The 22898-nt window shown below is 36.0% G+C and overlaps 1 protein-coding gene across 2 annotated transcripts in view; it reads left to right on the top strand.

The window, feature by feature from the left end:
• The window catches only part of LAMA2 (laminin subunit alpha 2), a 335772-nt gene that overhangs the window by 90759 nt on the left and 222115 nt on the right, over positions 1-22898 (top strand). For both annotated transcript variants that reach the window (XM_090135808.1, XM_090135806.1), the window contains exon 4: positions 2758-3000. In XM_090135808.1, the coding sequence (XP_089991934.1) occupies positions 2758-3000 (243 nt within the window). The remainder of the gene's footprint in view (positions 1-2757; positions 3001-22898) is intronic.

Below are 22898 nucleotides of genomic sequence, written 5' to 3'. Positions count from 1 at the left end.
GCAATATTTCCCACTAAACCATGTCCATCAGCAAACCATCTAAATGTTTCCTGGATGCCTTCAGGGTTAGTAACTCCCACCTCCCTGGGCAGCCTATTCCACTGTCTGACCACTCCTAGGAGAAGTTGTTTTTCCTAACACCTAGCCTCAATCTCCTTAAACTCCATTACTGACCCCTGGGGATCACCACTCATAACTGGTTGTCAGCTGGATTTAACTCTTCACCACCACTCTCTGGGCCTGGCCCTCCAGCCAATTCTTTACCACAGCAAAGAGTGTACCTATCCAAGCCATGGGCTACCAGCCTTCCTCTGGAGAATATTGCTGGGAGACTGCGTCAAAGGATTTACTAAAGTCTATGTTGGTAGCCTTTCCCTTATACACTAGGCAAGCCTATCATAGTACGAGATCAGATTTACAAAGCAGGATCTGCCCTTCATGAACTTGTGTTGGCTAGGCCTGATTCCTCCAGTTGTCCCTTGTGTGGTGTGTGATCTCTCTAAGGCTGTCTCTTCCATAACCTTCCTTGGCTCCAAGATCAGATTGGCAGGTTGGTAATTTGCTCCCCCAGATCCTCTTTACAACCCTTGCTGTAGATGGGAGTCATACTGGTAAGTCTCCAATCTTCTGGACCAGGAATGCTGATAGAAAGTGGCTTAACTATCATCTCCACCATCTCCCTCAGCACCCTCAAGTGGATCCCATCTGGCTCCATGGACCTGTGGCAGTCCAAGTGGAATAGTAGGTCTCTATTTCCATTTGAATCGTGGGTGGTTTTGTTCTGCTCTCCATCTGAGCTTCCAAGTTGTGTGGTAGAATATCCTGAAGATAACTGATCTGACTTTTAAAGACAGCTGTAAAGAAGGCATTGAGAACTCAGCCTTTCCCTTATCCGCAGTAGTCACTTTCCCTGCCACATCCAGTGAAGGATGGAGATTCTCCTTAGTCCTCCTGTTACTGTTAATATATTTTTAAAAAGCTTTTTTTTGTTGTTCTCTTTTTCTCCTAATGGCTGAGTTAAGTTCAAGCTGGGCTTTTGCCTTTATAATTTTCTCTTTTACATCCTAACAACTTTGTGCTCTTCCTGAGTTCCCTGTCCCTACTTCCACAGGAGTTAGATTCTCTTTTTCTCCTGGAGCCTCAGGAAAATCTCCCTGTTCATCCTCGCTGATGTTCTTCCCTGCTGGCTTATCTTGCTACGGGGGAACTGCCTATTCCTACACCTTTAAGGCTTCTGTACTGGGGAGCAACCAGCCTTTCTGGACCTCTTTACCCTTTAGGACTGAATCCCAACTGACTCTCCCTACCGGTGTCCTGAACAGTTCACAGTCTGCCCTCCAGAAGTCCAAGGTAGTGCTTTTGCCAGACCCATCCTGACTTCATCAAGATTTGAGAACTTTACCATTTTATGGTCACTCTGTTCAAGACAGCTCCTGACCTTTATATCTCCCACTAGTGGACAAGCAGAGAACCTTCAGGGGAGGTGCCCCTACCTGCTGTGTCAGGAAGTTATCTTCAATAGGCTCTAGAAACCTTCTAGATTGCTTCCTCTATGCTATATTGTATTTCTAGCGTATGTCAGAGAAGTTGAAGTCCCCCATGAGAACAAGGGCTGGTGATTGTGTGACTTCTGCCGCTGCTTGTAGAACACCTCATCCATCTCTTCATCCTGGTTAGGCAGTCTATAACAGACCCCCACGAACATGTTCACCTTGTTGGCCCTGAGCCTTACCCATAGGGATTCAACCTTATCATTTCCAGCCACGAGCTCAACAACATCAAAACTTTCTCTAACATAGGGAATATTAAGTATTAAATTATTACATCAATGCTATTATTTTCATGATGAGCTGTGGCATCCTCATATAAAGTCTCATAGAGTTGCATCTTAGAAATATAAATTTGCTGTATTTTCTTTTTCTTTTTTTTTTTTCTATGGGAATAGTTGCTTCCTCTCCTTAGCTTCAGTTTTACCTCAGTAACACCTAGTTGTTACTTGGCAAAAATACAATAATACTGTGTCACTAACATATATCATTCTGGAATTTAAAATGTATTGTTTTTCTTGCATTCCAGCAAACCTATGAATAGGAACAAACCTAGATAAATCAATTGAAAAGGTGTGCAAAATGGGCCATAATGAGCACTGACTACATGCTTGCATTCTGTTTATAGTGATATTTAATGCATCTCTACCCTATAGAATTTGTTTATAGCTACTGTGCTGAGTCACGTGATATAAGTAATGTTTTATGGAATTATTTCAGTCAGATGTGATTACTTTTCAGTGGCTTAAACCTATGTTTTTACTTAAGAGCGATAAAATTGCAGCACAGTTTAGTACCTCTCAAACACTGCAGAAAGTGTATCTGTATAAATACATAAACAGAAACAAAATCATTTATTCAAATTGTAAATATATGAACGTAAGCTTTGCAACTATATGGTTGAAACTGCAGTTCAGGAATTATTTACTAAGTTACATTATATTTAAAATGCTTTGAAATTCTATTTGCAAAGTTTATCCTTTTCTCATTCAACAAATCTTTTTTCCAGAAAAGATAATGGAGAGTTTACTTCTGTAGTTAAAGATTTTCAATAGAATGTGTGACCATATTGCATTTCTAGGGGGAAAAAAACAACAAACCAGTGAACTTCTATTATATTTCATGTTCTTAGTTTTGTAGGTATTAAGAAATTTGAATAAGTTTTTAATTTCATCTTTATATATATCTTAACGCTGTTTCTATTTTTCAGATTTTCCAGATTGCATATGTTATTGTGAAAGCAGCTAATTCACCTCGACCTGGGAATTGGATATTAGAGCGTTCTCTGGATGGTGTAGACTATCAGCCATGGCAGTATTATGCTATTACAGATAGTGAGTGCCTGACACGCTACAACATTCATCCTCGTCCTGGAACTCCATCCTATATAAAAGATGATGAAGTTATATGCACCTCTTATTATTCTAAAATCCATCCTCTGGAGAATGGAGAGGTAAGATCAGATATTATATCACACACAGTAATTTGGCATAAAAAAGTATTGGCTTAATTGGCAAGTATTAGTCTTGCATAGAGAAAACATACCAATAAGCTTGGAGAGTAGCTTATTTTGCAGTTGTAAAAATGATATTTTGCATGGTGCTGCACAAATGTGCAAGATATACACTCTAACTATGCTCTACAAAGTAAACAAAGAGTTGAAAAAAAAAGTGAAGAAAGAGGTAGAACTAGGCACTTATACTTAGCTTCAGATGCTGTCACTTGAGAGCCAAGGTGACAATACTGGGAAAAATCCTGGACTCGATGAAGTCAGCTTTTCTTTGAATTTTTCTTTCAGTCCCTGTGTATAAGTTAGGATATTGCATGGTAAGGATTATACTCAGATTTTAATTTACTGCAATGTAGCTGATCCTCTGCCCCTGTGCATACCTATTCTTTCTTCTCCTGTGTGAACGTCTGCTAAATCACTGAGTCCAGGCACGTGAATCATGGGCCATAAATCATTAGATTTAACTGAAACAATAGCAAAGATGCGATAAAGGTGAGAATAAGGAATTGTAATTGAAAGGACTTGGCCTCTGATACTATTACAATGCAAATGTAACAACTAACAACTGTAACTGAAAATAAAGTAATTTCAGTCACTTACAGTGAAGACAGGGAAAGCTATGTGTACCAAATTCGAACAACTCTGTTTTCTCCAATACTTTTCACATTATTTAGTAATTCAAGAAAATAACATGAGTTCAACAAATCCAAGTGCAAGCTCTTGCACATGAATTAAGGCAATATCCACTACTAATACAAGCTGGGATACCAAAAAGATTGAGCACCGCCCTGACAAAAAGGACTCGGAGATAATGGTGGATGGCGCTGGACATGAGCCAGCAATGTGTCCTAACAACCCAGAAAGCCAACTGGGCGGCTGCATCAAAAGAAGTGTGGCCAGCAGGTTGAGGCAGGTGATCCTGCCCCTCTGTTCTGTGCTGGTGAGGCCTCACCTGGAGTGCTGTGTCCAGATGTGCAGCCCTCAGTACAGGAGAAAAACAGACCTGTTGAAGCGCATCCAGTGGAGGGCCATAAAAATGCTTCAAGGGACGGTACTATTCTCTTAGCCTGTCCTCCCAGGAGAGCTGGGGCTGTTCAGTCTGAAGAAGAGATGTCTGTAAGGTGACCTGATAGTGTCCTTTCAGTATCTAAAGGAAAGAAGGCGATTGCCTGTTTAGCAGGATCTGTGTTGATAGACCAAGGGGAAATGGTTTCAAGCTTGAAGATGGTAGATTTATATTAGATGTAAGGAAGAAGTATTTTACAGTGAGAGTGGTGAGGTACTGGAACAAGTTGCCCGGAGATGTGGTAGATGCCAGATCCCCTGTCCCTGGAGACTTTCAAGGCAAGGCTGGACCAGGCACTGGGCAACCTGATCTATCTGTGGGTGTCCCTATTCATTGCAAGGGGGTTGGACTAGATGACCTTTTAAGGTCTCTTTCAACTCTAAGGGTGCTATGATTCTTTAACTTAAATGTGTTTTAGATCTGGAGTATATATTTGTTTACAGATTTTTTGATGTTTGATGATGCTGTGTGAAATTTTAGCCTCAATACTTATCCTTCTGTTGAACTTTTGTTCCATTTCCTTAATAGTTTATCTTCAAGTAAAGACATACAAACTTGTTCTCTTTTTTTCTTTTTCTCCTCTACGTGCAAAGAAACATTCACATGCAAAATTGCTATTGATATTTTTGAGTACTGGATAAAGGTATGTGTTCTATTTTCATGTTCACAGACAGTTTCTAACACCAGCTGCAAAAATGTTAAAACAGTTTTAAAGGAAAATATTTTCCTGAAACACTTTAAAAAGATGTAAGTTTGGGTCCAAAATGTGCTCGTGTAGATAAACAGACAAGATATTCTAAATACTTTGTGTGTGTATCACTTGAATGCAGATAGCGATAGCACAAGCAGAAGGAGTTTTAAACTACAATAGGAGAGATTTAAATTAGATGTGAGGAAAACATTTTTCAGTCAGGGTGTGGTGAGTCCCTGGTACAGGTTGCCCAGAGAAAGTGTGCATGTCCTGTCCTTGGAAACATTCAAGGCCTGGTCGAGGGGGGCTCAGGGCAGCCTCATGTGGTGGGTTACAGACCTGTGCGTGACAGGGAATTGGAACTGGGTGGTCTTTAAGGTTCTTTTTAACTCAAGCAATTCTATGTCATGAATCCATGATGTAATTGTCACTCTTGCATGCGGATCTGGATTTCACTAGTCTGCAGTCTCTTGGTTTAACTAGTGCCTCCTTGTATTCTTCACTGTCAAAGCGAAACTGTAAAGGGCTTTTATTCAGTACATTTGTATATGTCTTTGATACATAGATACATACATACATATATATGTCTTTAATTGAAATGTTGACTTGAGTAGAAGTTAATTCCTATCTTAAGTGGACAATTAATCATTTTTTCAACTTGTCTTTATGTGCTGGAGTTGGCATTCTGCCCTGAACTTAATAAATAGTAAGCTTCTGCTAAACAGTTTCCTTAAACAGGAAGAAGACCTGGAGGGGAGGGAAGAAATAATTTGTTCAGTTCCATGCAGAAGAGTGCAACTGTTATGTATAAGCATAGTCTGTGAAAACCATATGATGTAAGCCTCACTCTAAATTAATTTTACCTCACATGTTATCTGAGATATCACCCTAATAGAGAAAGAGTGTATTGAAATTAAAACTCCAAGGCTTTGCTTTTATTATGACCAGAGGAATTTCACATGAATTAATCATCCTACATTTTAAACAATATTTCTTTCATAAGTACAACACTATATTTAGCTGTTTATGTAGCTATAGATAGCCTTATAAAATACATTGCATTAGCACAGAATAATTCTTTTATGTTTCTTCAAAAATGAAATGTGAAAAAATAAAGTGTTGGAGGAGATATTTCTTGGCTCCTGGTCTTCCAGTGGAGCCACATTTGCATATCATTTATTTCTGTTCTATGCACGAGATATTACAGAGAAATTGTAAGACTGATGGAGTTATGAAATGTGTGTTATGCACCTTTCCTTCAAAAACCTTGAGTTATTTAGACACACAATTCTTACATCTGCTCAGGAAGCTTGATGAACTGCAGTAGGAGGTGTCAGCAAACCAGTACCAAAACAAACTCTATGTTCACTCACTTTAAGATTTGCTGTCTAAGAAAAAGAAAAATATTCTTTTCATGTATACTTTCATTTAAAATTTTAGTCAGCAACCTGCTTGATTAGGTTATTTTAAGCAAAATAATTTGGGCTTTTAGTACTGTCAACATTTGCACAGCAAACATTCTTTCAGCTGGACACAATTTAACAACAAGCAATAACACACACACACACACACACACACACACACACACACACTACAGCATTTATTCTCAGATTAGCCTAACTTTTCTGTCACATGTGAATAAACAAGCTGTAGACTAAGTTATTTGCATAGCATTATTTTGAGTATTTTCATGATTTAAGAGAAAAATGTGTAATGAAATTTTCTGAATGTTAAGAATCGTAGAATCATGTGTTGAAATTAAACTTTCTGAAATAAGGGAATTTCTCCCAGAAGTGCAGACTTGAATACAGAGATTGTTAAGCACTGCCCAAAAACAAACAAAAAAGTGAATGGAGACATCAGTGTGTCTTTAGATCACACTAGCAAAAGTAGACACATCATAACATAGATCATGTTTCTGATACTCATCAGAATCTAAATCTAAATGTAAAAGTTTTCAGAATTACTAATTCAACATGAAAAATTAGTGTTCTCAAGCCAGAAAAAAAACTGAAAGTGCTTGTTAAAGGTTGAGCGATCCCTTCATATAATAGAATTGATTTTTTTTTTACCTTAAAAGTAATTTTTTTTTTTTTTTTTACACTAACTGAGAAAGTGCTGTTTATAAAGTGTAGGATGAGGCTTTTCCTTTAAGGAAAAGAAGGATTTTGTGATGTTTTCATCTTTACATAAGCACCATTTTGGAGTGCTACTTGTTTTATTTTCACAGATTATCGCTAAGTGGGTTACTGTAGTGATTTTTTCGTTCTTTTTTTTTGTTTGTTTTGTTTTAATGCAGAAGCCTCTTATCTAGTTTTTTATGCCATTTTTATTAGAATATTTCTTATTATGCTAGTAAAAAAAATCATGTCAAAGCTTCTGTATCTTGATGATTGGGCAGATGTAAGCCTCTGGACATTAACTTTTAATGTAATATATTTTCTGTGAGGTATATGGAGATTTCTTTAGTAAAAACTTTATTGAGCTTGTATGCTTTTGTGCTTTGATGCATGAGAATCTCCCCTCTTGTTTGGATTGTTTCAGAACTGGATCTTCTAAAGACTTCAGGTGCTCAAGCTGACCGCTGTAACTTGTTAGAAAGTATTCTACCTGACTGTGGTTTGTTAGACAATTGATAGTAAGTAAAACAAGAAAAGTGTTCTTCAAGCATACAGAGATGCTGAGCAAAAAGACATGAGCCAAATCCAGTGAGGACAGGGACAAGAGTTTTTAACTTATCTGATAAAAAAAAAAAAAAAAAAAAAACAGTTGCTTTTAAGAAAAGAAGACCAAAAAAATAATAATAAAAAAAATCCCTAATATTCTGGAAAACATTGAATTTCTTCACATTAATGTTTTCTGAAAGTATAAAAGCCAAGAGGAATGTGTGAATTCTCTCAATGTAAAATCTTAATTGTAGTAGCCAATTGACTGTTTAATCCATGTGAGCTTCAATACATAGAGTGCTTACTGAATTTTTCAATAATTATGGAGTTTTTCAATAACTGTAGTCATTATAGTTGCACAGTAGTTATGTAAACTCATGAGCAGAAATGCTTTCCTTCCTATGGGTAGTATATTAATAGATATGGGTGGAGTTTAGGTTACATATGTTACAGATACTGAGCATGATTTGCCAGTTTGGTTGGAAGATATAAGGTGAGAAGGGGGAATTAAGATAGTAGAAGCTGAATTAGTTGAAAGTGAGCAGTATTTTTCATTCAAAAAACTTAACTCTAGGTGTATATAGCTAATGGAAAATTCTCTCAGTGGAGACATGGAGGTAATATTGCCCTTGCCAATATTATCAGATGCAAGGTGTTCTCTTTAAGTTCTTGTTCAGGTTAATACTTCTATGCAGTTTTTATTTCTTTTTTATGTACTTCTTTTTAATCCCATTGCAGAGACTAGATGAACAGGACAACAGTGTTGAAAAACCCTTCCTACGTGTTTTTGAACTCCACCCAAAAAGGTTCATGTTTGTTCCTTTAGAGATAACAGGAGAGGCAGATTACCAAAATAGTAATCTTATAATTGCTTTTCAAGCAGGAACCCTATTGTTTGGTGTAGGAAAAAAATATCTATGCAAAAAGGGGAAAAAAAATTGCTACAGTCAAAACATTTTTATAATTGAATTCTGAGCATCAGTTTCTAACTTGATGTATGCTGATATGCACAGTAACTTTTGACTTCTATCCCATTAAATTGAGATGTAACTTCACTTATTTAGTAACTTAATATTCCTTGTACTGTTCAACTCTCTTCAAGAGCATATTCATCTTAATTTTCTTGCAGACAAGGAGGAAAATATCTGCACTATTTGGGAGATTTTAGGGCAATATCAGAATGATTAAGGTAGAAAGAAACTTCTGGGTCTATCTGGTAGAAGACCTGATCATCTAAGGGCCCCCAGAGCAGATTGCTGAGATGGCTTCTGAAGATGTCCAAGGAAGGAGGCTCCACAGTCTCTCAGAGCACGAGAAAAGGATTTTAAAATAACATACATCAGAACTATAATTTATATCCAGCTTTAGTCAGTTCATGGGATTTCCTCATCTTGATGTGGAAATCATACTGCTAGTGAATCCATATTCCAAATACTTCTCCACTGATACCTCAGGTCCTTCCAGAGTTCTTGCATTCACAGCGTTCTATAGCAATTAATTCTATGGGTCTGCTGTACAAAGGATCATCTCTGTTCATTTCATCTTCTCAGTTCCCTGTGTTTTCCACTGATGAATCCCAGTTCTTCGACTAAAAGTTCAACTATGTGAACTTGTAAACATTCAATATGTGTTTACTTTCTTTGTGATATCTTACAGATTTATACTTAAATCAACTATTTTCCAGTCTGAAGGGTCCTACCAGACTGTTGATTTTTAATATAAAAGTTATTCCATTTATTTATTCATCATATTGTCCTGTTCTAAGCTTTTTCCAGGAAGAATATGCTCATTTTGAGATGAGGAGGCAGAATTTGAGGTGTGCATGGATTTATAGTGGTCTAATTTTTTTCTGGTTTTGATTTCCTGCATACTTGCTGTTTTGGATTTCAGCTGAATATTGTTGCTCACTGAAGTTTAACGATTTCTCCAGGAAAAAGTAGTAAACTCTGTACTACACTCTCCACCATTTGTGTCTCAATGGATTCCTTTCCCTCTTTGGGTGTTAAAATTCTCACTTTGCTTCCTTTCTTTTAGAGATCTTTCCATCCTTATTTAACTCTTGATGATATTTTTCACCAATTCATATGTACTTCCTCTATGACTTTCTTATTTAAAGTCATTTTTGTTTTCAATTTACTTCTTTGCTTTGTAATATTCTCTGACAATTATTCTTTTCTCACCTTTAATACAGTTTTTAAACGACTGAGATGCCAAAGCAGTGAATGCAGTGCAGGTATTTGAATACATAGAAATGAGAATTCTATGCTGGCTATATCATTTAAATGGACTGTTTTTGCCTCACATGTCTGTTTAAATATCAAAAGCATGATTCTCCTTCCAGAGTGATGCCTGGTGTTAAATTTAACTGTTTTATCTCTTTTTTTTTCCTGAGTGCTCACCTATATCTGTGCAGGCCTTCACAAGACTTTTTTTTTTTTTCTAAAATTTCTGCAGCATAAAACCTCACCTTTGTTTTGTCAAAGAATTCAGCCCACAAAAGATCATGTTTTCATAGCGAGGAGACGTAGAACTAGCAGCTTATTTTAACAAATTTGGTGAGGGGAAATTTCGCACAAGAATTCCTGAGCCGAGAGAATACTACGTAGTGGATTTACTTCAGTTCAGCTTCCTTAGTTCTTTTTTCTTTTTTTTCTTTTTTTTTTTTTCCGTATTAACCATGAATAATGTTAAATGGAAAGTACTTGGCAGTATTTCCAGAGAGATGCTAACACTAATACATCATGCTTTTAAAGGATTTTTGGGATGACTTATCGATCAGTAGAAATGCATAGTAATATTTCAGAAAGGTTCAAAGTTAGAGACTAAAAGAATTTGGGAAATGTTTTCTGTGTGAACAGCATAATGTAAGGTTCTCTCTTTTAACAAGGAAGTTCTTCCTGTCTATTATGTTGACATAGCCTGCACTAGCACTAAAGCTAGGGAGTTATGGTGGGAGTTAAGTAACCTTTCTCCTTCCTTTTCTACAAATGAGTTTTCCTGTTGCTATTATTAAAGTGGTGAGAATGATATTGTAATCAAAGCTGCTTGTGTTGCTCCTTCAAACACTTCATGTTCTGCTTCTTCTGTGATGGTAGCAATGTAAACGTGAAATCAAAGAAGAAAAAATACTATAGTTTCTATAGTTAAAAAGACCATGTGCACACATTCATTAGTCTTTACTTTCTTCAGTCAAGTGGAAATTCAAAGGGCGTACTAACCATGTAAAGAAAATAAATAGCAACAAGATCCTTAGCAATAGTGCTTTGTTATTTTCTTAACTTGACATGCCACTTGATTGCTGTTCCTCTGCTTCTTTTTAAATACCTCTCTGTGTTATATACCTCAGCTCCCTTTGGCCTTTCTCTATGCCCTGGCTAATTTTCTGTCCTGTAAGCTAATGTCAGACCAATGATGATTGGAGCATTGGACTCTGCTACTTCCCAACATTCTTTTGCTAGTTTTCTTCTTTTTATACCATATTGCTTGTCCTGCTCTTTTATAGTCTCATTGATTCACAGAGAAGGAAGGGAGAAAAAATGACTTGCAAATGAATTTTTAAGTTCAGTTTTCCCCTTGTCCCCATAATTAGATTTAATCTGAGTCTCAGACTGTCAACAGTAAGAGGGCAGAGGATCAGAATTCTTGGAAATACACAGAACTGAAATATATTCCATTTCAGACAGAAAATTTTAAGACTTTTTTCCTGGTAAGAGACTATATAGATTGTACATAATGGTGTATACACAGTGATTCAATCAAATTTTGAACAAGTTTTCAGATAACAGTATTGATGCTATTTTTATAATTACTGTTTTTCACTAGATCCTCTGAGCAGCCCAATCTGTATGCAGAATTCTTGTTTTTATTGCAGAATAATAATCTGCCAATTTCCAAAGAATTACAATGTTAGGGTTTCATTTTCGATTGGATGTGATATAGAAAAGAGCTAATCAGTAAAAAGTAATACTAGTAATATCTCATTCCTTTCCCTCATTGAATCACCCAAGGCATTTTGCATGAGTTAGCTTAATTTCCCCATATTTGATATGCATCTCTGTACTTCTCCTTAGAACATTTGAAGTCATGGCATTTTTCTGTACCAGTATTTTATTGATATATTGCGAAAAAGGGGTGATAGAAAAAAAAAAACTAGGAAATAATCTATTATTTGTGGATAAAACTGTACAGAAATTTAAAGTGGTTCTTCCATCATTGTAGTTTAAGCGAAGAATGTTGTTGTAGATGGTAAATGAAGCCAGAATCAGAAACTCCAAAATACGGTTCTGTGAACAACTTTTTCTTAACTGGACATATGAACAGGGACAATAACAGTAATCTTAAACTATTCCAGTTTTTTAAAACAGTGAATAAGAGGTTTTGATTTTGAATAATATGAATTGTTCCAAAATGAAAGCATTTTGTTGTCATCTTCATTTTTAGAAGTGTGCAAAGCCAATGAAAACAAAATGCACAAAAATGAATGGGAAATTTGGTGATCTTTTTGCCCAGAACGCAAAAGAAAGCTTCAGATGCAGTCATTACATCCAAGAGTATGCTCTGCTTCCCAGGTTGTTATCACTCTGGGTCAAACTGTGTGATCAGGTGCAATAGCTTCATTTTGTAGAAAATAATCAGCCTAGTTTCTTTTGAACTGTCCCCACCAGGGTAGGATTATTCTCATCTTCCTTTTCCATTTTACTTGCAAATTATTATTTTTCAGAGAGTAGTAATGTGAACCGCCAACAGAATCCTTAGATAAAGGATGCTTGTTATTAGAGAACTTTCCACTGAAGCCAATATCTTTTGGATCAGTTTGATTGGTTAAGAATTTTTGTCTAATTTAATTTAGTGTTCCATTTCAATCATTAAATAGTCACCACTTAATGTTCTGGATGTTCTGGATTGTGACGTACATTGCTTTCCCTTTAGCCTTTTTTTAATAGTTTTCTTGATTCTCTATGGCACACTTGATGATGGCAGATTCAGGAAGTCCTATGGGCTTGTGGATGTGGATATCACCTTGTTGTCTATGATTTGTCTCACAGAAATAATGGTAATAACTTCTACCATTGAATTTTTAACTTTTGCCTGTGAATTTCCTTTTTTGAGTGTTTTGAAGGTATAACAGCCTAAAAAGTTATTTGTGTCTGCTAAGAAGGGTTAGAATATGAACTGTCTTCAAGAATTGTGGCATAAGCTTTCAGTTGGTTCAAAAATTTAAGTTAGACCATTTCTTTCATGGTAGTTATGCAAAAGACAGACTTGAGATTTGGACAGAGATCCACATCTAATTTGTTGATTTTTGTTTTGTCTTTTTTTTACATTTGATTGAATAACATTAAACCCAAGTAGCCCATGTGAGGGCAAGAATATTTAACCAATAATTTAGAAATAAATACAATGTGCATGCCTTGAATTTCAGAAGCTATCAACTCCATTGGCAGTAGAGGTGCCTTGAGGAGAGATCTTGACAAACTGAAGGGCTGGGCAGTCACCAACCACATGAAGTTTAATAAGAGCAAAGACCAGATTATGTACCTGGGGTGGGAAACCCTAAATACATGTACAGCCTGGGTACAAGAGACTGGAGAGGTGCCTTGTGGAAAGTAATCTGAGGGTTCTGGTTCACAGCAAGTTGAATCTGAGTCAGCAGTAAGCAATAAGTCCCAGCAGCCAAAATAGATAATTGTATCTTGCCAGCACTCTCAGCCAGGAGAGGTAAGTAACTGTCCTACTCTACTCTGTGCTGTGATGCCTCAGAGCAAGCGCTGTGTGTAGTTCTGGGCACCACAATATGAGGAGGACATGAAACTACTAGAGAGTCTCCAAAGCAGGGCTGCAAAGATGGTGAAGGGTCTAGAGAGCAAGATGTATGAGGGGTACCTGAAGTCCCTGGCTTTGTTCAACCCAGAGCAGAGGAGGCTGAGAGGAGGCCTCGTGGCAGCCTATAGCTCCTCAGGAGAGAAGGAGAGGGGCAGTGTTGAGTTCTGCTCTTTGGTGACAGGAACAGAATTCAAGGGAACAGCATGGAGCTGCGTCACAGGAGGGCCAGGTTGGATGTAAGGAAAAGGTTCTTCGCCACAGGGCAGTGGGCATGGAACAGGTTCCTAAAGGACAGTGGGCATGGCCCTAAGTGCTGGAGTTCAAGGAGAGTTTGGACAGCGCTTGTGAATATAGGGTTTGAATTTTGAGTGGCCCTGTGTGGAGCTAGGAGTTGGACTCAATAATCCTTGTGGATCTTTTCCAAGTCAAGATATTCCATGGTTCTATAAAGTAAGATTATTGATTAGCATTTCCTAACATACACTTGTAGATATATGTAACAAGAAAGAACAGTGTAAACATTTGATACACAAATGCAATAGTATTTGAAAACTTTTGAAAGAATCTAGAGTTTAAGTCAACTTTAAATGATTTTTTAATGAGAACAGACTTTGCAATATTTTGTTCAAATATCACAAAACTAAACTTTTAAGTCAGTAATTTAATTGCATTTTAACAATATTTGCTATTAATATTTACCTGAGAAATGGGAAATGTAATAGTTTCAAGTTGACAGTTCCTACTGAGCTTGAGTTTCTGATGTTTAGTATTACAGGAAACAGAATGCACATGAAATGAATAATGTGCTTTTAAATTGTGCACCAAAGAGAAAGCAATTGTAAAGCTATTTATAACACAACAATCTGTCATTACTGTAAAAAGAAGTCAAAGGATGTTCACTGGTGCATCTCTGTGGTCCAAGTTGGAATTAGAATTTCTTTTGTGTAGTTAGTCTGATACTATCTTGGCATGTCTTCTGTGATTTCTGGGGAAAAAAAAAATTGTCTGAATTGTAGGACTTGAAATGCAATGAAGTGACAGTATACAAAGTATATGTTACACACAACAGTCTTTCAAATTGATTAAATAACCTTTTTTCTTTAAAATCCATAACTTATTGATTGTAATCCTTTCTAAAGAGGTGAGAGCTACTCATCTCTATGCAGATCTGTTAGGTTTTCCAAATTATGAGAGGAGGACTGTGCACACAGTTTTCTAATTCAAAGCACTCTTTTAGTGTTGCAAAGGAAAATAGTATACGTAAGTCATGGTGTTTGCGATCCAAACATGCCTTCTTACTGAGTCTGGTAGCTGATTTTCGGACAGTAGTAGATTTGATTCCAGGAGAGAAGCAACACTATATTATATAACTCGGTAAGTTTTTTTTTTTTTTTTTTTCTCTTATTGCATTTGAGAGTGGGAAATGAAAGTTCTCAGCAGATCATTGTCTTGGGGGTGGAGGAACTTATACTTGAAGACCTTGCTCACATGACTGAAATACTTAATAGAAAGTATTTAAATGAAGAACTACTTGTAATCATTTTTCACTAAGAGTTTAAATCCCAAACATTTATTTACTTTGGCTACCTATTGCATTTTTTGTAGAATCACTCATCCTGAGATGAGAAAATGCAACACAACTTTCTGAGTGGCTTGTTTATTTTGAGTAATTGCTAACTCATTAATAATTACTAGAATAATAGCTTATTTCATGTTTTTAATTCGTTTATGGACTAAAGGTCTTGCAGACTTGGTAAAAGATGATAAGAAACTGGGAGATGCAAAGATGAGAGAGAGAAAATACAGTAAAGTTTGTAGGGTAACTTACAAATATAGACTGGGAGAAATCCAGTGAATGCTTGTTACTCAAATGAATATTCTCTAGTATTAAAATAATAAAACCTTCTATTGTAAAAAAAAAAAAAAAAAAAAAAAAAAAAAAAAAAAAAACCAAAAAAAACCACCAGTGATTTTTAGAAAGATAGGATTTGTTAAACTCCAGGTAAACTACATGGTTTAATAATGGTGAAATAATTTTGATCAATAAAATCTCCCTGAAGCAGAGACATAAAAATAGATCAGTCTGAGCTCAAACGTAGGTATGCTTTAATGCAGGCATGTCCAACCTGAGTCCCCCCACTTGGACATGGACACTGTGGCTGACCCCAGCCCTGTGCCATCATGGCAACAGCTCTGCCTCTGCCCCACCAAGTGGCTCAACCCAACTCCTCAGTACCAACTGAACATCAGAGCACTATTAGCCCCATCTGGGCTGAAACCAGAGCAAAGGGAGGGTGCAGTGCAGTGCCAGCTCAATGTAATGCAAATAAGTTTCTGGATTTTGATATGTTGGGTAAACATATCAAAGCCTGCAAACAGCAAAAATATGCAGCTGTTTGATGTATGCTTTATGTTTTGATAACCGAATTTGAGAATAGGCTTTAAGATTGCTGAAAAAATCATAGTTTCAGTTTATTTGCGACAAAATTTGCATTCAGTGTAAATACATTACTCGTGCATATTTAAATGGAATGTATAGAATTGTGATTAAAAAATTGGTCATGTCTCTTTACCAGACTTTTGTAAGCCTTCTCTTACCAGAGAGAAATAACCATCACTTCGCAACTCTGCCTTACTTGTGGCATCTCTTTTTGGCAGTATGTACATTTGTGAAAAACTATTTTGAAAGATGAAGTATAGGAATAGTGAAATTTTATCATACAGCCCTGAGGAATACTTTGAGAGCTCACTGAGAATTACAGCCACTGGTGGTGACTATGTGGAAATTTGGTGTTTTGTAGCTGAGAGTTTAATCATACAGTGTTATCATGCTCTTTGTAGCTGTTGTCATTACCATAGAAATAAATAGGAGGCATTACTTTTGAAGCAACCTATGTGGCCCGAGATGATTTCTCTTCACTTAGCATTGCCCAGGCAAACCAAAAGGTTGGCCACCCATGCTTTATTGTGAGTGCTAAGGAGTGTGTGTAAAGGCAAATCCAAAATAACATATTTCATCCAGAGTTTTCATTTTAAATAAGTATTGCAACAAATCAATAGAAGGGTAGTAAATGAGATGCTGTAATACAAATGTACTAATTCTTTGAAAGCAATCCAGAAGCTAGATGAAAGGGATGGGAAAAGCACTGAGCCAATTTGTGTGAGTAAAAAAAAATTGTATCAGCAACCAACTCTGTCTGACAGAACTGATATTTCAAGTTTTAATAAAAATAGAAACTTAGGACTACACTGCCTCATAACCAAGGTGATGGAACTAAAGAAGCTGTAAAAGCGAAGATGAAGGCAAGCATAAACATTGTGGTGGAAAGAAGTAAACTACAGATAGTCGTAGGCCGGCAAACTATCCTGTTGGAGCAGAAGCTGATTTGGAGTGCTCTTAAATGTTACTACAGGAAGCTGTCTAGCTGACAAACTTACAATAAAGGAAGGAATGCAAAATTCTGTGAGGAGAGTGTAAATTAGAATAGTATAAAATGCTGTTGTTTAAAGGCTGTTCTGTGAAATGGCATCATATTCTCAGTATTTGATTTTGTCGCAAGAAAATCTGCAGATACAGGCAGATCTATCAAGATGAATATATAGTGTATTTTTCTACCTAAACAACTAAGAGTTTATGCATGCTACTTATAAAAAATATCCTAGATTATCTAATATTTATATATAAAAATAAAGTATCAGAATATATAAGACATTAGTAAGAAAATAAAACAGCATATACAGAATCTCAGTCTAGAAGAAATTTAGGATTTGTGCAAATTAATATAAAATCACTGCAATGCAAACAAAATTTAGGAAAACCAAAATGTTATAATTACATACCAAGAAGGATATGAGAAGCTTGTGAAAGCACGTTAAAATAATAAAGTGGAGAGGATATTGAGATATAATGCTGTCCTTTGAGGGCCAAGGTCATTAGGTACACAGCATGTAACTTGAGCTCCCTATACAGAGGAACTTGTTACAGTAGAGCATCTCTTTGTTTTAGAAGATGTTGGAAGACCTTCCAAGGGAAGTATAGAAAACATAGAAATTTTTGTTTGAAAGTACAAAAGGTGCTATATGAATTAATGAATTATTCATGTGGTTAGCCATAGCAGAGAAATGGTTAAGTGAACCAGTTCTACTGAAATGTTTCACAATGACTCCAAATTTTCTTTTTGTGCTAAATAAACTAGTAGAAGAATAAAATATAAAAATTAGGAGGCATGTGGATAAATGCTAGCATGGAGAGCAACTAAGAGAAAAACAGAAAACTCACAGATCTATTGAAGTGGTTGGAATGAATCTAAGAGGTTTACAGATAAGAATGATCTCATCAATACAGTCTTTCAAGATCAGTGACCAACCTAGTGGTTCTGATAAGATAATTTATCAAAAGTCTAAAGAAATCACAGTGTCCTGAATTAGGACAGAATAATCTCTTACAGTAAGAGATGGAAAATGAAGGAGTAAGTGTTCCTCTGGAGGAAGGTAACAGCACAGTCAATAATTTCACAACTAATGTGAAAGTGATTTAATAAGGTGAACAAGGTTTTAAGATATATATATATATATAAGAATAATAGGAATAATTGCATGTTTAGTTTTACTGTGCGAACTGTTGCAAGATCTGTTTGACGTGATTAATGTAAAATGCAACGTTGATAAATGCTATGTGTTATGTAAGAAATAACTCTGCTTGCATGTATGCATGGAAGGGGTTATCAAATAGTTACTCTCACTTAGAAAGGAGATCTTTGAAACATTCTCCAAAAATCCTTTCAACATACAGTTGTCTTCAAAACTTAAATAAAACTTTTTTTTTTAAGAAAAAAAATCACCATTTACAAAGGCAAAAATCTTGTAACATTTTATGTGTCCTAATCTGTGTGCTCATTTTATGAATTCTGTGAGGGATTTACCTCTCCCCACTCAAAAAAAAAAAAAAAAAAAAAAAAAAAAAAAATCTGGTAAAACAAGGGAGAAAAAAGGGTGAGAGCCATGGAACATGTTTTTATGTGAGAAATCATTAAATCAGGAATGAAGCATTAGACATGAAATGGTCAGGGACTTTTTCAAAACAATAAATGTACTACTTTTTGCAGAGAGTAAACTAAAATATGTAATCAGTAGTGCCCAAAGTTAAAATGAGATCCAAACCTGTTGAACAGTTTCATGGGAATTAAGTCCATTAGCTGATCTTAAAAATTCAATTACATGCTCCTGTTTAAGATGCGTTGAAGCTGCAGGTTGTCAAAATATGAGAAATGTATATAGGAGCAAAAATTCTTTAACTGGCATTATTTCCCAAAACATCCATGCTGGCTGCCATAAGAGAAAGGAAATTGAGCTAATTGTATGTTTGGTGAAACATGCTCTGGCTGTTTTAGTGTTTAAGGTCTGGTATTGGTTGGCAACAGGTGACTGGGGAAAAAGGGAAGGTGAAAACACGGTGTGACAAAGGAAAAAAAGCAAGCTGGTTTAATATACAAGTCATTATTTTTATGAGATCTGAAAAACCCAACTAGCTGGGAGTTTGACAAAACCCTGCCAGGTTTAGTTTCTGTAGCAAAAGTAAGTGCTAGTAGTTCTGTATCTTTGCAACAATTATTCATAAGAACAATGAACAACAAAACAAAAGCACACCTGTTTTCTTTTATCTTCTCTACTTTACAGAATCTTTGTTATATCATTCCTGTCCTTTTTTATTCATTCTCTACTACCTTTCTTTTCTTCCTGGCTTTTTTCTTAGTTCCTGTAAAATATTTTCAAGTTTGAGAAAATCTGGTTAGGAGTAAGAGAGGAACCAAAGTTTCTTTTCTTTTTTACCTCAAAATCCTATTTTATCTTTCTTTTTAAAACATTATAAATGTTTTTAAGGGCACCATATAATTACCATTCAAAGGTATCCCATCTGGTTTTCAAAAGTATTCTAAGTTTTATAAGGTATTCCAAATGATATGACACAGCCTTTACTAGTTGTAATGGACTTTACCACATGTGAGACTAAAGCAAAAAATAATAATAAAGAATAATAATAAAGTTTTATTTAAATTTCCCCAGTTCAAAAATCTTCAGATTTGTCATTCAAAATAAGAATGCTGAAATAATGTAAAGCAAATCAGTTTATTTAATGATAATGTTCAGGAGCAGATGTACTTGTTTACTGTTTTTAACAGAATTATTTTTATATCCTGAAACCCTTGCCCTTCATTCAGGAACAGATTAAATCCTCACATTCTCACCCTTTTACATCAGCTGTTGTGTTTGGCAGCCTGCTGCAACTGCTTACAGCTGCACAGATTCCTGTGGGTTTTCTTTCTGATGTCCCCATTCTGTGCAGGCCAGAATTTGGCTGTAATTCCACAATGCACTTCGCAGTACACCTCATTCAGGAACAAGTCTAGTGAAAAGTGCCATGAGTTTTCAGGATAATCAGATAAGAGAAATTATGACGGCTGCTGTGAAAGTAATGCCTCCTGTATTATTATGTCGGCCCACAACTTCAGTGACGTATGTTGGTATGGCAGTGGGGCTGAACCTTCCCACCAATATTCCATTACATGTTGTTGCGTGATACTCATTGATGCTTGCTGAATATTTATGGAGACCAAACAATGGATGTGAGCACAGTAAGGCAGTGAGTGGTGCATTTCAACAGTAGTGACAGTGAGTCACCTCTGCTGAGGGTACAGGATTTTATGAGACTGTCGTGCAGGCTCTTGGTCATTGCTGGCAAAAATGCATAACCAGTTGACATGACTATGTTGCAAATTAGAGTTTTGAAGCTGAGAATTTGCTCTATCGCTTTTTGTATCTGTTGTAGTTTGCTTGAAAACACAGAGGAGGCATTACTTTTGGAGTGACCTACATAATAATGGGAAGATGTCCTCTTACTAGAACATACCACTTCACTTTAGCCTTTAAAATAAAAATTAAGAAGAAAACACCATAATTTAGATTTTTGTTATGATTTTTGAGTACATATGAAGGATATATTTGATAAACCGTTACGTTTTACCGTTTAATAATGGTAGCTAACTCAACAATACCAATGTGTGTTTACTTCTGCACCAAAACATAGCCTAATATAGTTTTCAGAATTGAACTGTACTTGGAGATGATATTGGCATCAGCTACTGAGTGATAATGCTTCATTTCTTATCCTAGTCTGCCTGCATAATAGTAACGAGATTAGGCTGCAGTTCTGTGACTTTAAGGAAATGCAAAATGGAATGACACTGGTTGTACATGCTTTCAGATATGAGAGATCAGTCGATTGATGTTTTAAAACAGCTTTCATTTGTTGATTTGAAATCACAAGCCACCTGTGGCCGTGTGTTTAAGAGCCTATTACATAGTACTAATTCTAGTTCAAAGATAACTTAAAAATACTGGTTCAGTGTTTTTCATCTTTAAGAATGTTCCTGCAGCCATCTTATTACTAAGCACAAAATATGTCTTTATATGAGGAGATGATATTTCATTTCTGTTTTCACTTTGAAAAGGCAGCAGAATATAAACAATCATTGCTGAGTAAAAGTGCATTATTCCAGGCCTTGCACTATGTTGTCTGAATCATTTATGAGCTGTGCTATTCTGAACAGTTGCTGAAACTGCAGCATGGCATAGTGCTTCACTTAGTTAAAGCAATAACAAAAAGAAAATCTTGAAATGACAATATACTCTCAGAATAATCAAATCCCTTATTGTTCTATCATTTATAAATAACCATTGTTCTGACAATGATCAGTCTGTTTAAAAGCATGCAAGATGATGTCTTTGAAAAATTATTTCTTGTCCAAAAATGACAGGCCTGAGAATTATTGGAACGGTACAAAAGCAGTGGCTGGAATAAACAATATCTGTTTCAGGTGAAATTGAAAACAGTAAAATGAAAAAAAAAATGTGTTAATCAGAATGGAAGGCTAAGATGTAGAGTATAGTTGTCAATGACACAATAGTATTTGCTAAACAGTTCGTTAAACTGACATTTGTCTGTATTCTTTGGGGGAATTAGTTAGAAGAGATAGAGTTTGATATGCATAGCCCCTGACATTTTAATGCAAGTTTAAGCACTGCATTTCAAGCAGCTCTTTTACTCATTAGTGAGGCACAGAATGGAGTTGTGCTTTCACTTACTAAACTATTAATAAATTAAGACAGTGAGATATTTATTAGAACTACAGAAAACCTTACCAAATACGCTATTCTTCATGCACAGTTTTAAACTATAGACTTGTAGTGAAAAATGGGATGATGATTTCTGGCATATACTTTCATCTGCTATTCTAGTTTTGAAACCAACTAGGCTCGTGCTTGCACTAAGAAAACAGGATTTTTGTCTGTAGAGATTAAATATAAGACACCAAGAGATTAATTAATCAACAGCAATTTTAAATCTACTGCAACAGATAATTAAAGCCAGTATTAGGTAGGGAAATTATAAGAACTACTGAATCACCTGTAGAAAACTGATATTCAGTATTGTTCATCTTCATATTAATGTGCTTGCGTAACATGAGAATGTAAATCATGGAGTACCATTCTCATTAATTTTATGACTGATTTATGTCTTCTTAACTGCTGATTAACAAGTAGCAGGTCTTTTTATGTAGGACAGAAGATTTTTTTCTCCTTTATGTTGCCTTCTGATGTATTTAAGTGAGAAACTGACCTTTCTTGAAAATATTTTAGGTTCAGACTACTGACTTACACAGCCACTATTGATATGATAGCTAAAATAATCTACTGAGTACTTGAAGTGAGTTCTTGACCACTAATAGGCAAAAATGGTTGTGGAGAGCTGGTGTTCCTTCTACTTCCCCATGACAAATTGCAGTAAGTTGCTTGTGAATATTATGAGAGAAGTATATCTTGGTTTATTGAACATACAGTATATTGATGTGTATCAATGGAAAACATACTGACTATTGATGTAGTTTTCTTGAAAGGAACATAACACCATGGCACACAGCTAAGTATCTAGGTTTTCTTTAAATCCTACAAACAGCTTGATACTGACTGCATTCAAATTGCTTGGCAAAGTAACTAAGTTCAAATACCAAAGCTCCAAGTAAAAAAAAATAAAAATACAGCACTTGGATTCATATGTGGATGTTTTATATTTGAAAGAAAACATAGTGCATGCTTAAAATTCTTTAATCTGTTGAAGCGTGTTAATAAAGAGTGTGTGCACATCCATTTACGCAGGAAGGTGCATAGAAGGTGAAGTAGAAACAATGTATGTGTTCAGCAATGTTGGTGACACACTTCTGTTCACAATCCTAAGCACTGTCTGGGGCAACTACCCCACTACAGCGGAGGCCTTGACTCTGAGATCCTGTGGAAGGATGCATCTCTTCACCTCTGTGGCTCTTTGTACGAAGAGATAGTGTGCCTGTCTGTAGAAAGTTTGTTCTGGTTGGGGATTTTTGACACCAACAAAAGAACCACAGGAAGATGTCAGCAGACTGCACATCCAGTGGTGATTGGAAAGATTTTAACCAACTTTTCTCTCTGAAGCCTGAACTGGCAAATGTACCACAGAATAGGCAGGCACAGTCTTTGCCTATCGGCTGGTGACTTTTGACTC

This window comes from Phasianus colchicus, chromosome 2 (assembly GCF_987193195.1).
Source record: "Phasianus colchicus chromosome 2, bPhaCol1.hap1.1, whole genome shotgun sequence".
Taxonomy (NCBI): domain Eukaryota; kingdom Metazoa; phylum Chordata; class Aves; order Galliformes; family Phasianidae; genus Phasianus; species Phasianus colchicus.
Note: the sequence above shows the minus strand (reverse complement) of the source record. Positions and strands in the feature narration are given on the sequence as shown.